This window comes from Thamnophis elegans, chromosome 4, assembly GCF_009769535.1.
Source record: "Thamnophis elegans isolate rThaEle1 chromosome 4, rThaEle1.pri, whole genome shotgun sequence".
In the NCBI taxonomy this organism is placed as follows: domain Eukaryota; kingdom Metazoa; phylum Chordata; class Lepidosauria; order Squamata; family Colubridae; genus Thamnophis; species Thamnophis elegans.
The window spans coordinates 105,312,718-105,328,406 of NC_045544.1; the positions used below are offsets into that span (position 1 = coordinate 105,312,718).

General features: G+C 32.0%; 1 protein-coding gene across 4 annotated transcripts in view; it reads right to left on the minus strand.

Moving 5' to 3' along the window:
• CCDC88A (coiled-coil domain containing 88A) overlaps positions 1 to 15,689 on the minus strand; it is an 89,973-nt gene that overhangs the window by 41,564 nt on the left and 32,720 nt on the right. For all 4 annotated transcript variants that reach the window (XM_032216996.1, XM_032216995.1, XM_032216994.1 and 1 more), the window contains exons 10-18: positions 15,259 to 15,417; positions 12,451 to 12,597; positions 11,801 to 11,945; positions 9,770 to 9,954; positions 9,077 to 9,214; positions 6,743 to 7,813; positions 5,395 to 5,522; positions 3,489 to 3,630; positions 1,685 to 1,861 (exon numbers count right to left, since the gene is read on the minus strand). In XM_032216996.1, coding sequence (XP_032072887.1) covers positions 1,685 to 1,861; positions 3,489 to 3,630; positions 5,395 to 5,522; positions 6,743 to 7,813; positions 9,077 to 9,214; positions 9,770 to 9,954; positions 11,801 to 11,945; positions 12,451 to 12,597; positions 15,259 to 15,417 — 2,292 coding nt within the window. The remainder of the gene's footprint in view (positions 1 to 1,684; positions 1,862 to 3,488; positions 3,631 to 5,394; positions 5,523 to 6,742; positions 7,814 to 9,076; positions 9,215 to 9,769; positions 9,955 to 11,800; positions 11,946 to 12,450; positions 12,598 to 15,258; positions 15,418 to 15,689) is intronic.

The window sequence follows — 15,689 nt, forward strand, 5'->3', positions numbered from 1 at the left end:
AGTAAGTTAAAATCACAAAATATAAGCATAACTTAAAAACAGATAATATTTGCGCTAAAACCCCACATTTCAATCTATAATTATAGAGGCATATTTGAACAACACAATATATGATTGAGAGCCAGTGATTACGGAATAAGGGTAGAAACTGGGAAATCATGAGTTGTAGTCCCAACTTAGACACAAAACCAGTTGGGCTGACCTTGAGCAATTCACTTTCTCTTAACCTTAGAAAGGAAGGTAATGGCAAACCACTTGTGAAAAACTTTGCCACAAAACTACAGGGACTGGTCTGGGCAGTCTCTGAAAATCAGACACAATTGAATGGATGGAAACTAATCAAGGACAGAACCAACCTTAGAACTAAGGAGAAATTTATTGATAATTAGAACAATTAATCGGAGAAATGACTTTCTTCCAGAAGTTATGAGTGGCCCAACACTGGAGGTTTTAAAGAAGAGATTGGACAACCATCTGCCTGAAATGGTGTAGGGTCTCCTGCTTGAGCAGGGTTTTAAACTAGAAGACCTCTAAGATCCCTTCCGACTCTGTTATTCTAGAAGAAAAAAAAGTGCAGAAATGCTGACAAAGCTGGAACTGCAACCAGCCTGTTCTAGTCTTGGCAACAGTTCTGCAGTCTTTTTTTCCTGGCCAGCAGATCTTCTCTGGATCAGAACAGATGAAGAGACTGTATGCTCAGTAAGGCTACTTCTCACTAGGAGGCCTGCAGGACCGAGACCAACTCTGCAAGGAACCTCTTGAGTAATGCTGAGAGATTAGGAAAGGAACATAAAGCTTGAAGTCTCAGGGGAGCCTTTAACTGACACTGAGTTTGACCAAATCCCACTTTCTAAGGCACTTTGACTATAATTATTTAAAGGCTATTAAGTGATCTTTGAAGCACCACTTTTATTGAACTACCGGTCAACATTCATATGGCCAGTGGTAACTGGGCGGGAGGGAGGGGGGAAGAAAACTACGAGAATAAAAAAATTAATTTGTAGCATAAAGCAAAATTAAGAGTTTGGATTATTTTTTTTAATGGACAAAGGTATCAGAGGTATTTTGATGGACTTTGTTTATAGAGTACTATGTTTCTTTAAATTAATTAAATTTAAATTAAATTAAATACTACCTACTTCCATTGGGAAGTGTTTTGCTTGGGTTCTCCTAAGAAAATGATTGATGGACTCTTTTAAAGACAAAAAAGGATGATTGTGAAAGGGCATAGACTGCAGAATTCTGAAGAAAGAAGAAAAATAAATTTCTTCTTTTTTATGTTTCTTCATTTTGGACTATAATATGATAAAGATGGTTACTACTCGCTAGAGAAGAGAAGGAAAGAATTGCAGATTGACCAATCTGCTGGAATAACTCCTGAGAATTTATAAAGAGTGAGAAATGCGAAAGGCTGTAACATAGAGGAAAGACTGGTGAATCTGGAGGGAAAAAAATCAGAGAAACACATACTGTCTATGCAGTAGTCAAAAGGAAAGTGGAAGAACAGGAGGGAACCATGGGCATGCAAACTACAGGCCTGCATCTAACTAAAAACAAATTAAACAAAGCCCACATAGCTCTAGAAAAGTCTTACGTGTAGTCTCTACAAACATATCACCTGTGTAAGATTCACTAAAACCATGAAATGTTTAGCAGTTTCTAGTAAAGCAAATGATATACTTACATTTCTTTCAACTTCAATTAATCTATCTTTAACCTTCAAAAGTTCTCTAGTAGTTTCCTGATTATCTCTTTCCCATTTAGTGACAGGATGACTTTCTTCATCAAGTTTTGAAGAATAACTCTGTACCATTTTCTCCTCCTCTTGTCTTTGCTTGAGGGCTTCATAATTCTTTTTTACCTAAAGATAAATTAGTTCAAATTTTAATATAAAAATTCTACATTTCTACTCTATTTTGCCTTGAAAAGTGTGTGTGTGTATGTATGTATGTATGTATGTGTGTGTGTGTGTGTGTGTGTATGTGTGTATGTATATATGTATTGTGTCACAACCCCTGGTATGCCCAAATATGGGAGGAAGCATACTGCTTCCTTTCTCTGTCTATCGGCTCATCACAAGAGACCCAGTAATAAATAAATAAATAAATAATATATATATATATATATATATATATATATATATATATATATATATATATATATATATATATATATTAATTACTGGGTCTCTTGTGATGAGCCGATAGACAGAGAAAGGAAGCAGTATGCTTCCTCCCATATTTGGGCATATATATATATATAATGTGTTGAAGCAGTGGACTTCCTCCCATATTTGGGCATACCAGGGGTTGTAACTCTAATTATTTTATATATATATATATATATATATATATATATATATATATATATATGTATGTATGTATGTATGTATGTATGTATGTATGTATATGTATATATATGTGTATATGTATGTATGTATGTATGTGTATGTATGTGTATGTATATGTATGTATATGTATGTATATGTATATACACACACTTCATAAAAGCCAGTTAAAGGTTAGGTTGTAAGTCAGGGTAAACTAATTGAACGGAGATTTGAACCTAGATCTCCCCAATTCTAGTCCAATAATATGATCACTATTAAGGCAGCAGGACAATTATTAATTGTCTTTATTTCTATAACAGCCTTTTTGCTGTGAACTGCAAAAATAAACAGGATAAAAATGCAAATAACAACCTGCTCTCGAGATCTGTCACATTATTATAGAAATGTTGAGAATAAGATTTAACACTTCTTGACACTACTTATTGTTGCAGAAAATACTGTATGCAACTATTTAGTATTTATTTAGCCCATATCATGATTTTTTCTAATGATTGCATTGTTAATTATTCCATTATTTCATTTATGATTCATCAAGTACCATACAGATTAATGCATGTCCAGACTACAATCCTATACCCACTATTTGGAGTAAGCTCTACTGAACAAAGATATAGAATTTGGCTTTCAAGCACACAAAAGAACTATACATCTAAATATTCTTATGACTCAATAACTTTTAAACTATATTTTAAATAATCTATAACATTCAAGAATTAATATTAGTATACTATATATTATATATGGTATAATACTAATATACTAATATATTATATATAGTATTAGAAATAGCATGATGCAAAAATTAATACTACCCATCCATTTTAGAGTAATTGGCAATCAAGTGGAGTGAAACCCTTGCAAGAGAGGCAGAAAGAATATAGTGAAAGGTATTCTAGTGAGCTAAGACTTAACAGCTATTCCCCCTTTCCTATTCTGAAAAAAATGAAGAGTTTAATGGTGGAAAAATACAGGTTGTGAAAACTGTATTTTAACAACTCTTGCTTTCAAATTAGCAGTGTTTGCAAATAGTAGACATTTTAAATTTATGGATTTGCAGTTTAATAAGTGTAAACTTTTTATGAATTTAAAAATAAGTTGGTGTTATTATATCACAAGATGGGAACACGTCTTAACTTACTATTTTAAGCTCTTGGCGCAGCTGTCGATTGAGATTTGTTGATTCTTCTAAACGAGCTTCCAAAGCAGCAATTTTTTCTTCTTTTATTTCAAGTGATTTCTTCAGTGTGGACTCTAACCTTGACTCCAAAAGTTTGTACTTACTGTTTAATGAAACAATTTTAATGAAGTTCTCATTATCAGTAATTCACTTTTAATAATTCATAACCCTTATGTCAACTTAGTGAATTTGAAAATGCTAAACTGACAGTTTTGGAACATTTATATGTGTGGGGAAAAAACACTGTTCCCACATGTCAAGAGTGGGCATATGTTCAAAGCTAGACCTGAATTTAGTAGGGTCAAGAATTTTTTAGTCACAGTCCCAGTGTTAAAGAAATATGAATACCTATTTTCATATTTCATATTCCACAGCAGAGATGGATTTCTGCCGGTTTGCCCCAGATCAGGCAAACCGGGAGTAGCAGTGTTGGGAGGCTCCACCCACACGCCCGGACACTTCTGCACATGCACAGAAGTGTCACACGAGAGAACCGGTAGTAAAATAAATTGAAACAGCTTTTAATCTGCTCTGGTTTTAATATTGTTGGCCTTTTTTGTACTATATTTTGCATTACAGTTTGATTACTGTAATTTTGTTTGTTTTAAAGGCAACAATTGTTTTATGATATTTGTTGGTGTATATACGTTCCAGAATTTAAAAAGTTGATACATTGTAAAAAATGCAACCATGGCACAAATGTCTTAACTACCATAAAACTATTTCAATGTTAGTAAATTGTCTTCTATTCTTCTAAACAATACACTGTAATTACACTTGGAGGAAAAAGTCTAAAATTTCATATTAGCATGGATCCTATTTAACCTGACAATATAAAACATTCAGTATTAAATAAATTTCTTCATTCCACTTTATTCCTCTTCTGATCCAATCGCTAAATTTGCTTCCCCCATACTTCTAACTCTGATCTAATTCTATAGTTGTTAAGAGCTATGGATGGATCAAATAATAGAAGATATATTTTAAAATAGGAAAACCACTGGTATGTTCCTTAAGACTGCATATTGAAAACTTGTTGCAAAATATAAAATATAAAGTCATTTAACTTAGAGATAAAATATACTAAACATATATACTATATATTAATTGCTGGTAATAACCGACTGCAGGACCAATTATTACTCTCAATTGACAGAAGAAGTACTGTATTTTTCGGAGTATAAGATGCACCAGAGTATAAGACGCACCAAGATTTTGAATAGGCAAATTTTTTAAAAAAGTTTTTGCATTCTCCAGACCTCCCAAAAACGGCCCGTTTTTCATGAAAACAGGCCCGTGTCATTTAAAAAAAAAGGCATGATTAGCTTTCAGGTGGCTCCTGGGGGCTAGGGGGGGGGAGGACAAAATTAAGCAAAAACTGGCCCATTTTCTTACACTCCAAAAAATACAGTAGTCAGAAGCTGAAATTCTGCCTTTCTTAACCACCTTTCCCCCATTTTCACAGGTATATCCTTCAAGCAAAGGATATACCATACAAATATTACATTTGCAGATATAGCAAGCTAAGGATAATCAAATTATTTTCAGAGGTTGTGCTTCTTTTGCCTGAAACTGAACTGAAAAGAGTTTTCTTATTACTACGCTCCAGAATCTAAATTTCTAAAACCATCACCATTTTAAAAAATGTGATACATTTTTCGTTACCCTTGCACAAACACCACAGAGAAACTTCATTTCTTTATTAATGTACAGCATTTCTTATAATAAAAATCTGACTAGGAGACTGAAAGAAGTGCCTATTTTCTGAAAGATATGTGAGTAATAGATCCTTAAAAAAACAAGACGGGAAAAATATCTTGAAGAGTTTCCATCAATCTAATCCAGAATGTCTTTTACATATTCATACCTGTCATCAGTACTCTGCTCATCATGTAAGAGACGTTCCTTGTTTAAACCTATCTTTTCAAGTTCATGTGTAAGTTTTTCTAAGTCATTATTCATCTGCTGTGTCTTCAGTTTTTCATTCACCAAATCCTTAAAACAAAAGAATTGATTGAACAAATGTTTGATATAATATATAACAAGAGACACAGATTTTCAGAAAGTGATTCCTAGAAAGGTTCCTATACAACTCACATTTGTTTTACAAATGTACAAAATCTGTCAAATTTGTTTAGTGTAAACAAAACAAGATGGATACAGAAAAGAGATAACTGTCTTTCAAACCACCTTCAATTCTCTCTCTCCCTCCCTCCCACTCTCTTTTATTGGAAAAGACTCTGATGTTGGGAAATATTGTAGGCAAAAGGAGAAGGGGATAGCAGAGGATGAGATGATTAGATAGTGTCATTGAAGCAATGAATATGAATTTGGGCAAACATTGGGTGACAATGGGGTGTGTGTGGCATGTTATGGTCTATAGGGTTGTAAAGAGTCTGGTTCAACTTAGCAACTGAACAACGACGACGATTCTGTTCACTATGGACAAACAAATTACAAGTATGGTTTTCTAATACCACTGTGTTTAATTCAATATGTTGTTTAAAAAAACTGACTCCATTATTTCTTTTTATTAACACAGCAGGATGATGTTTGATTGGTCTCACAATTAAGTAGCTTTTTTGTAATGTCAATCAGAATAGATTACAGTATAATTTTCACTGTTCCTACTGTTGTTTTATAGCAAAATAGCTGTGACTTCAGGATAAAGCAAAGTTGCATATCCTCTTTGTCAATTAACTAAGTGCACAATGTTAGGAAACAATAAGAACCTGAAAAAGCAAGGAAGAAGCTATTACTTAATTTTGAAGGGAGACAACTTATATATGTCACAATATAGCCTTGGAGAAAGTGATTGTTATATGAAAGAAATGTAGTTAAGTGTCAATTTACTCCATTAAAAAAATCCTTTCAAGAAACGCCCAATAGCAATATGAAGCTATGGTGTGGAAAGAACCAAAGTACAAGTACTCGGAGAATTGACAGATCTAACTAAAGAAAAAATAAAATAAAATGATTCTGATTTACATATTATACGGAAGCTCATAAAATAGTACAAACTTAGTGTCTTAAAACATCTACACAATATTTCTGAATCTGAGTTTATAAAGAGCTTTTAACATTCAGTCTAAATAAATTAAAATACAAATAATTTCTGATTATTAAATTATTGTGGAAATAACATTGATATATAACTAACACATTATAGCTACGTTCCTGTTTATGAGAGCATATCATGCAATAATGAACATTACCTCACGTAATGTGACAAGTGTTTTTTTGTCAATAGTAGCTCTTTTTACAAGCTCTTTATTTTCCTTTTCCGCTTCTTTTAGACGAATAGATGCTTCTTTACATAAACCAATTTCTTTAAAGAGTGACTTGTTCTCTTTTTCCAGGTGACCTATTTTCACATTATTTTCTTCTAGTGTGCTATCCATAATATCTGCTTGCTGCCTGAGTCTTTTATTCTCTTTCTCTAGCTGTTTCTTATCTTTTTCTAGCTGGGTTGTCTCTTGCTCCAAAAGTTTATTCTCTTTTTCTAATTTTTCTAAACGTTTACTGGAGATTTTGAGTTCCTCAAGATTTTTTTGCAGGGTTTGATTTTCTGACTCCAGTTCTTGTAATTCACTTTCTAGATGTTGAATCTTTTTGTTATTGTTTTCTAGGGTTTTCTGCAACCTTTGATTTTCTGTATCCAAGCCTTGATAACTCACTTCTAAACGTTCTGTCTTTTTAAAGGATGTTTTCATAAGATCCAGGCTCTTCTGTAGCTGGCCTTTCTCACTTTCTAGTTCTTTATTTTCTAGTTCTAATTGAGCCATCTTGATGTTGGTACTCTTCAAAGATTCAACAGATCTTCTGAGTTCTAAGTTTTCTTCATCAAGTTGTGCATTCTCTTTCTCTAAGGACTCTAATTGAAAGCTGAGATTTTTCAGGCTGTCTAAAGTCTTTTTCAGCTTTCTGTTTTCAACATCTAGACTGGAATTCTCTTGTTCTAAAGAATCAATTTTTTCACATGTAATTTTTAAGTTAGTAATTCTTTTTTGTAATAGTTCATTTTCTTTTTCAAGATGATGAACTTCTTTCTCCAGCTCATCCACTCTTTCTTCCCTTTCTTTATAATGTTCTAACTCTTTTTTCATTTGCTTTTTTTCAAATTCTATTTTACTTAGTTTGCTGCTTGTCTCCTTGATAGATTCATGGAGAATTTTATTTTCCTTCTCAATATCTTTTACTCTTGCTTCAGCACTGATTTGTGAACGCTGTCGAAGTGAAGTTACAGTTTGATTCAAGTGTTCAATTTCCTGTTCCAGGATTTTAATCTAATTCATTGAAATAAAAAATACAAGTTTAAATCAGCCATGGGTATTTTGTATTTAGATAATATAAGAGTTCTAAGAGTTAAGATTTGAAAGGATGCATTTTACAGTCTAAATTATAAAACTAAGTTTTGACCTGCAGTGAGGCAGATATATTATTTTATCACTCTATACCTATTTCAATTCAAACATCTCATTTTCAAATCTGTAGAGGGCAGGCATTTCAAGAAACTAGTGGAGTTCTATCTTAAGCATTTTATCAGTTTCATCAACAGGAAGGTTTCCTTTCACAAAGAACTAGTGTCAGAGAGCTAAAACATTGGAAGGAGGACTTTTTGATCAAAGATTGTAAGAGTTTGGCTTAGTCTTTAACTCTTTACACTTTAACAAAAAAGAAAAAAAAAGAAAAAATCTGGATAAAAACATTATTATCAAATCAAATTATTTCTTGAATTAGTCAAGAAAAAAGGCTTGAACTATTCTGTTTGAATAAAAACCCAACAGTCACACACTTTAGGGATAGTGAGCAAATTTTCTGGACAGATTCCTTCCCACTTTAGAACAAATGGAATATACATGTATTCTAGTTAATCTGATATCAAAGAGAAGGGTTGCCGGCTCACTGAAAGGCTAATCATTAATGCATATGGTTTCTGTCTCTTGCCTTCTTTTGTACCCTATGGAAAAGGCTAGTTCTCAGGAAACTGACAATTTGAGATTTAAACACAAAGACATATAAATAATAAAAAGAAATTAAAACTATTCATATAAAAACCACAGTAGGAAAACTAGATCAATATTCATTTATTTATATAATATATTCTAAAATATATGATTAATATTGCTGTAAAAATCTAAAACCAATGAAATATCTGCTGATTTCTTGAAACTATAGCATATAGGATTGCAGTCCGAAGCTCTCTCAAATTATTTTAAGGATTTAATTTTTTTAAAACATGAAAGAAAACTCAAGGAAGAATTCTAATTATTCATGACATTTCAGAATGAGTTTGCACAATCTTAGAAGATTTTGAAATATTGTGAAGTTTAGGGGACAATATTTGTTTTTGTTGTTGAATTCTGAAAATATAGAATGTTGTTGATTGCTGATATTATACAGAAAAGAAGTTGTACAAAAATCATTCTCTTCTACTTATGACAGTTTCTGTTAGATTAAGAACATTTTATCAAAATTCCAGAGAATATAATCCTTATTATTTAAATACACAAACCTCAATAAAACAAATATCTGTGTATATTATGTACCTGTCTCTCTGAATTTTCTCTCAAAGTTTCAATTGTTTTTTCAAGCTGTGCTTTCTCTTTCATGAGATCTTTGCAAAGATTTTGACTACTCTGGTGACTTTGTTTCTCTTCAATAAATTCATTCTTCAGTCCTTCCAGCTGTAAGGAAATTAATTAAATTTTATTTTTGAAGTGAAAGCATATAGCTTTGAAGGAACAGATTAAATAATATTTTCCTATATCAAAATTCTATCAGAAATGAAATTTTAATAAAAGAAATTCACTTTGCAGCCTTCTTTGTATTCAGTCCTCATAAATCTCTATCACAACATATTTACACATATTGTTACTTAGCTTCACTTTCATTCATTCACCTGCCCACCCTTGTGTTCTCTTCCTTCTCTATTTTCTCTGCAAAATTATATATTAATCGAAAGTCCTAATGAATGCTATTTACTTACAAAAGAATTGATACTAAAATCCCTCCCCCGCAAAAATGAAATATTATTCCACTAAGACATCCAGTAAAATTGACCAGATTTCTACTGACTAGAGTATTGTTATACACAATAGAATAAACAGAAACAGCAACAGCAACAGGCAGTTAAGTGTAAGGTAACAGCATTGTCCTTTGGATATATTAACAAAAGCTAAATTTATAGAGTATTACGTGTATATAATATCTTTCTAACAGAATCATAAAATAACTGATACCTTTTTATTTAGCCTTTGATTTTCTCTTTCCATTTTCATTAGTTTTGAGTTATTGCCTTCTACAGAACCCATTGCATGTTGTAATTCTTCTACTGTTTTTAATAAAGTTTGGTTTTCCATTTCTAGTTTTAATAATCTACTTGATGTTAGTTCATTTACTTCATGACCAAGTGATTTCTGTGGCACTGTTGAATTAAAATGGAAGATAAAAAGAATAAGTTGTTATCTAAACTATTACTTATATATAATTGGAAAAGGACAGAGCTGTATAAAGAACAGAGCTTCAGCTACTGTTTACTTTTTTCAAAAACTAATATAAATACTAAACCTAAATAATTACTTTAATAAATGTTTTTCCAACCTGAAATTGAGCCTCAGTAGTATGGACCAAGCATCACGACTTTTTATTAATAAAAATATAATTATGAAGATTATCCTGAATAACAAATATTAATATGCATAAAGTATTTTCAAAAATAACTTTACAATCTAAACAAAATCAATAATGTACAATTGGATACTTCATTTCATTTGCTGTGAGACTGCATACATCCACTTTCTTGGATTCCATTGCATTCCACATTTGAAAAAATATTATTTAGAGGCATTTTTTCAAGATGGGCAGATACAAACATTTAAAATATTATAATAATAATAATTATTATTATTATTATTATTATTATTATTGTATCGCAGCGGCCAGTTGTTTCGCCGGATTTGGCATTGGTTACTAGTCGGGCCCTACCCAGGGGCCTAGGACGTATAATAATAATAATAATGAAGCAAACAGTTGAAGAAGAAAAACATGCACTGGCTGATTATTTAAAAGAAAGTCAAGAACATCTATTAATTGAAGTAAAGAACAAAAATCTACTGAAGGCCCAACAGACGAAACAAGAATACAGAAAACATGTGATAAAATCAAGAATGGAGAGTTGGCAGAACAAAGCACTGCATGGCCAATTTCTAGAAAAAATAAAAGATAAAGTGGACAGTGAACAAACTTGGTTATGGTTAACAACAGGTACATTAAAGAAAGAAACAGAGTCACTAATCCTGGCTGCGCAAGAACAAGCTATCCGCACCAATGCCATTAAGGCCAAAATCGAAAAATCCTCTGATGATGCCAAATGCAGACTTTGCAAAGAAGCTGATGAAACTGTTGATCACATACTCAGCTGCTGTAAAAAAATCGCGCAGACTGATTATAAATTGCGGCACAATTCAGTAGCACAAATGATCCATTGGAATTTGTGCAAAAATTATAATATTAAAACAGCAACAAACTGGTGGGAACATCAGCCTGAAAAAGTCACCGAAAATCAGATGGTCAAGATCTTGTGGGATTTTCGCATACAAACGGACAAAATACTGGCGCATAATACACCAGATATCACACTGGTTGAGAAAAATAAGGTCACAATCATAGACATCGCAATACCAGGTGATAGCAGGGTCGCTGAGAAGGAACATGAAAAAATCGCAAAATACCAGGACTTAAAAATTGAAATTCAACGACTATGGCACAAACCAGCAGTGGTAATTCCAGTGGTAATTGGCACACTGGGTGCTATTCCAAAAGCACTGGAATTACATTTAAAACAGTTAAAAATTGACAAAATCACCATCAGTCAAATGCAAAAAGCCGCACTGCTTGGATCTGCACGCTTATTACGAAAATACGTTACAATGTCCTAGGCCCCTGGGTGGGGCCCGACTAGTAACCAATGCCAAATCCGGCGAAACAACTGCCCGCTGTGATACAATTGTATAATAATAATAATAAAAACAACAACAACAACAATAATAGTAATAAAAATAAATAAAATAAAAAATGCTAATAACAATCAAAATTAGCAGGCAGCAAGTATTCCTCTGAACGAACCAGTCTGGATATTACTTTTTTCAAATAACCATGTATTTGGGTTCCTTGAAGGAAAATTGAGAAATATTTGAAAGAGTCTTTAAAGAATTTGAATGTTAAACTGCTCATATACTAGTTGGACAACAAATAAGTATAACTTTAGCTACCTTCGGAAATTTCTGATGATCTGTTTATCTGTTCAAGTTCCCAGCCTAAATGTAGTGATTCATCCATACTTTGCTTCTGAGCCATTTCTAGTGACATATTTTCCTCCATAAGTTCCTCAATTTTCTTCCGATCCATATCACGTTCCTTAAAAAATAGTTTCATATAAGCTTTCTTTAAAACCTCCTCTCAAAAGGCAATCACATATGTTTTAGTAATCAAATTTTAGCCTAATGCTACTGCTTGAATCTTCAACTTTATTAGTGAAACTACAATAAGTTATTGGCAGCACAAAAACAACATAATTAAATCTAATGCATGCATACAATGCTTATACAGATAGTCCTCAACTTAAGACCACAATGGAGCCCAAAATTTATGTTGAGACATTTGTTAAGTGAGTTTTGTTCCATTTTACAACTTTTCTTGCCACAATTGTTAAGTGAATCACTGCAGTTGTTAACTTAGTTTTACCATTAGCTTTGGGAACTATGGGAACTGATGTCATAAGTTGGTGTGGTCAATGATGGCATGCCTTATGACTCCATTGCTTAGTGATGGAGTTCCCAGTCCCAATTACCATTGGCAATTGAAGACTAGCTGTAATTTTATTCTAAAAAGTAACTTTTTCTATCCCATCCTGTATGCTTACCATCTCCATATCGTGGAGTTTAGCTTTTAATTGCAGATTCTCCTTTTCCAATTCATGCAATTTATCAGAACGGGCTCGGGTTCCCTCTAACTGATCTTCCAACATTGTCTTTGTTTCCAGTAATACTTGATTATCTTCTTTTAACTCCTACCGTAATAAGTGAAAAATATGAAACTGACAATCAAATAAGAAACAAAATAGTAAAAACAATAAAATGGCACAATCAAGCAAAAAAAAACCCCTACTTGTTATATTTTACATAAATTAATGTAACTATTTAAGAAAAATACATATGACAGAATAAAATTCTAAGGACATTATTCTAAATCTAGATGCAAAACTAATCCAATACTTTTCGAATTTTAGAGAACCATATTTAAAAATTGAACTCCAAAATTCCCACAAGTAAAATAAATAGGGAAATGTGGAAAGTAACTGATAATAACTACAGAACAAAGGAACAAAATATTTCTTGCTTTAAATGCATAGTATATTAACAATACCCTTTGAAATCTGATTTATAGTTGACCTCTGGGGAAGTAATGGTGGACTGAAAACCACTACATTTTTAGTAGAGTTGATGACTGTGGCAGAAAGTGGAGTGAGTGAATGAATTGACTTCGTGAACTCCTCTCCAGATTAAGAGGAGAATTTGGGATTGCCCAGAATGCTCCTTATAGGTGCTCCTTGTGATGAGACTGTAAAACTATGGTTTCCAGCAGGTTTTGGAAGCCATGAGAGTCAACTCTACCCAAGCAGTGGTTTGGAGCCTTCAAAAGGATGCTAGATTTCTCCACTTCTTATCTTAATCACCTTTACTGGAAATGGCTTGTAAATTGCTTTTTGGATATGAAGATCCTTCATAAGGACAAGTTTCATTATAACAATGATTTCCCATCAGTCTGCAGTGAAAAATGTTTTATGTAAGCTTAAAACTTAAAGAAGAGCTTTTTTATTTGGAATAAGCAGCAAAAGGGTGATTAGAATGTTAACTTCGGAATGCTTTTGAAAAGACTAAGGGACCTGAAAATAAGATTTTAAAATATTTATAAGACAGCATCCTGTAGTTTGTTTAAAGTATTATTAAAATATATGAAGATTTTTAGTTTAAATGCAAGAAATCTCTCCCTGGGAAAAATGTGCTGATAAGACCTTGAAGGCTGGTTAATAGATATCACCAGAAATAGTTAAGGATTATAAAAAAGGAGAAGAGTCACTAATATAGAATGGAGAAAAATATTTTAACTCTGGAAGAATTCAAGAATATCTGACAACAACATACCCAGAACTTTCCCTTTAGACTATTTTATATAATAAAAATGAGCTTAAAAGAGACAGAAGAGGATATAACTGTTTTGGCTGTTTTGATTATTGGTTTAAAATTGATAGGACCCAACAATAATATAGGTAATCTTTCACTTACGACCACAATTGAGCCCAAAATTTCTGTTCTAAGTGAGACATTTGTTAAATGAACTTTATCCCATTTCATGACCTTCCTTGCCACAGTTTGTTAAGTGCATCACTGCACTTGTTATGTTAATAGCTTCCCCATTGACTTTGCTTGTAAGAAGATTGCAACAGGATCAAATGATCCCAGGACATTGTAACCATCACAAATATGAATCAGTTTTCATGTGCCTGAATGTTTATCATGACGATGTCACAAAGGTCATAAGTGTGGAAAACAGTCTTAAGTAACTTTTTTCAGTGCCGTTGTAACTTCAGTCACTAAACGAACTGTTGTAAGTCAAGGACTACCTGTAATGACAAAGAAATTATACGGAACCTGCAAATGAACTTGGCTGAGATTTTAATAGTTAAAAGGGAAACACAAATAATAAACCTAAGATGACTTAGATATGTGGAATTTTTACTCAAGTGACTTGGAAAAATTTCTTTGGATTTACAAAGTCATATGTTATATTTATGAAGGAATTCCTGAGAAAAATAGAGACATTATCTAAAAAGTACAAACTTCAATATCTTATTTATTAGCTTATATGTTAGCTTATTTGACCAAGGTAAAATGTATATTATTCTTTTTTTCTGATATTAATAGGTTTTCCTTGACTAGCAATGAATGATAATGCTTTAAAGATTTGTTTATAGATAAGACTTAGGAAGAAAAGAGTTTTTCTTGCTTTTTTAAAGAAAGTGATAAGCTATAGTATTAATATTGAATATAAAAAATGATAATAAATTAATTTGTAGGATATCATTTGAAGAAATTAACGATTAAAATTTTTAATGTTTCATTGGCTCCTAATGGAGTTTTTCTTGATTAAATGATGAGGTTTTAAAAGATTTGTTTACAGAATAAACAAAGAAAACATGGCAAGAAGAATTTTTTGCTTTGTATTTTTTGAGAAAATGATAAGGTACTTTGTAAAAGAAGGAAATATAAAGTGTTTCATTTTTTTAAAGTTAAAATATATGCAGTGTTATTTCTGATAGACCATCATTAAAATCATCTTTTTCTGATTAAAATTGAATGACATGGCTCTATCTGCTCATAGATAGAAGAGATATGGAATTAGACTTTTGACTAAAATATTAGAGAAGGTGTTCAATTACTGAAAAAGCTATTTTTTCCTACATTTTTTCAGCTTTTCTTTTCTTTTACATTTTTTTTCATTTTTCCTTCCTCCTTTTTTTACTAATAAGAGGATGCATATTTTTTTTAGACCTGTAACATAAAACAAGATCAGCACAAACACAGAATTATATTAAAATAATACCTTGATTCATGTTAGAAACATAATCAGTAAAAAAATAAACATACATATATTTTAAAATGTTAATTACCTCTATTCTAGCCTTGTAAAATTCAATATCGTGTAGCCTTTCTTTATATCGGCTGAGTTCACTTTCAAGCTTGTCAACCCGGATTGCCTTCTCTCTGAGAACATCAAGTTCATCCCGATACACTCTGGCAGATCGGGCATCTGAAAGTAAACTCATATTCTAGCAAATAAGACAAAATATATGTTAGTGTTTATGAAAAAAGTGATTGTACAGAAGGCAAGAATAATATTATATATTAACGTAAAATTGCACAGATATAAGTGTGCATGGAAAAGGGGAACTAGTAAACATTAGCTTTTATTCAGAATACAAAATCAATAAATAGCACAATTTATATCTGGATTTGTATAAGCATTCTTCTTTCTAACAACATCATTGCATTCATTTTTGTAACCATCTTTTCAAGATCATAAATGATCTTGAGCATAAAT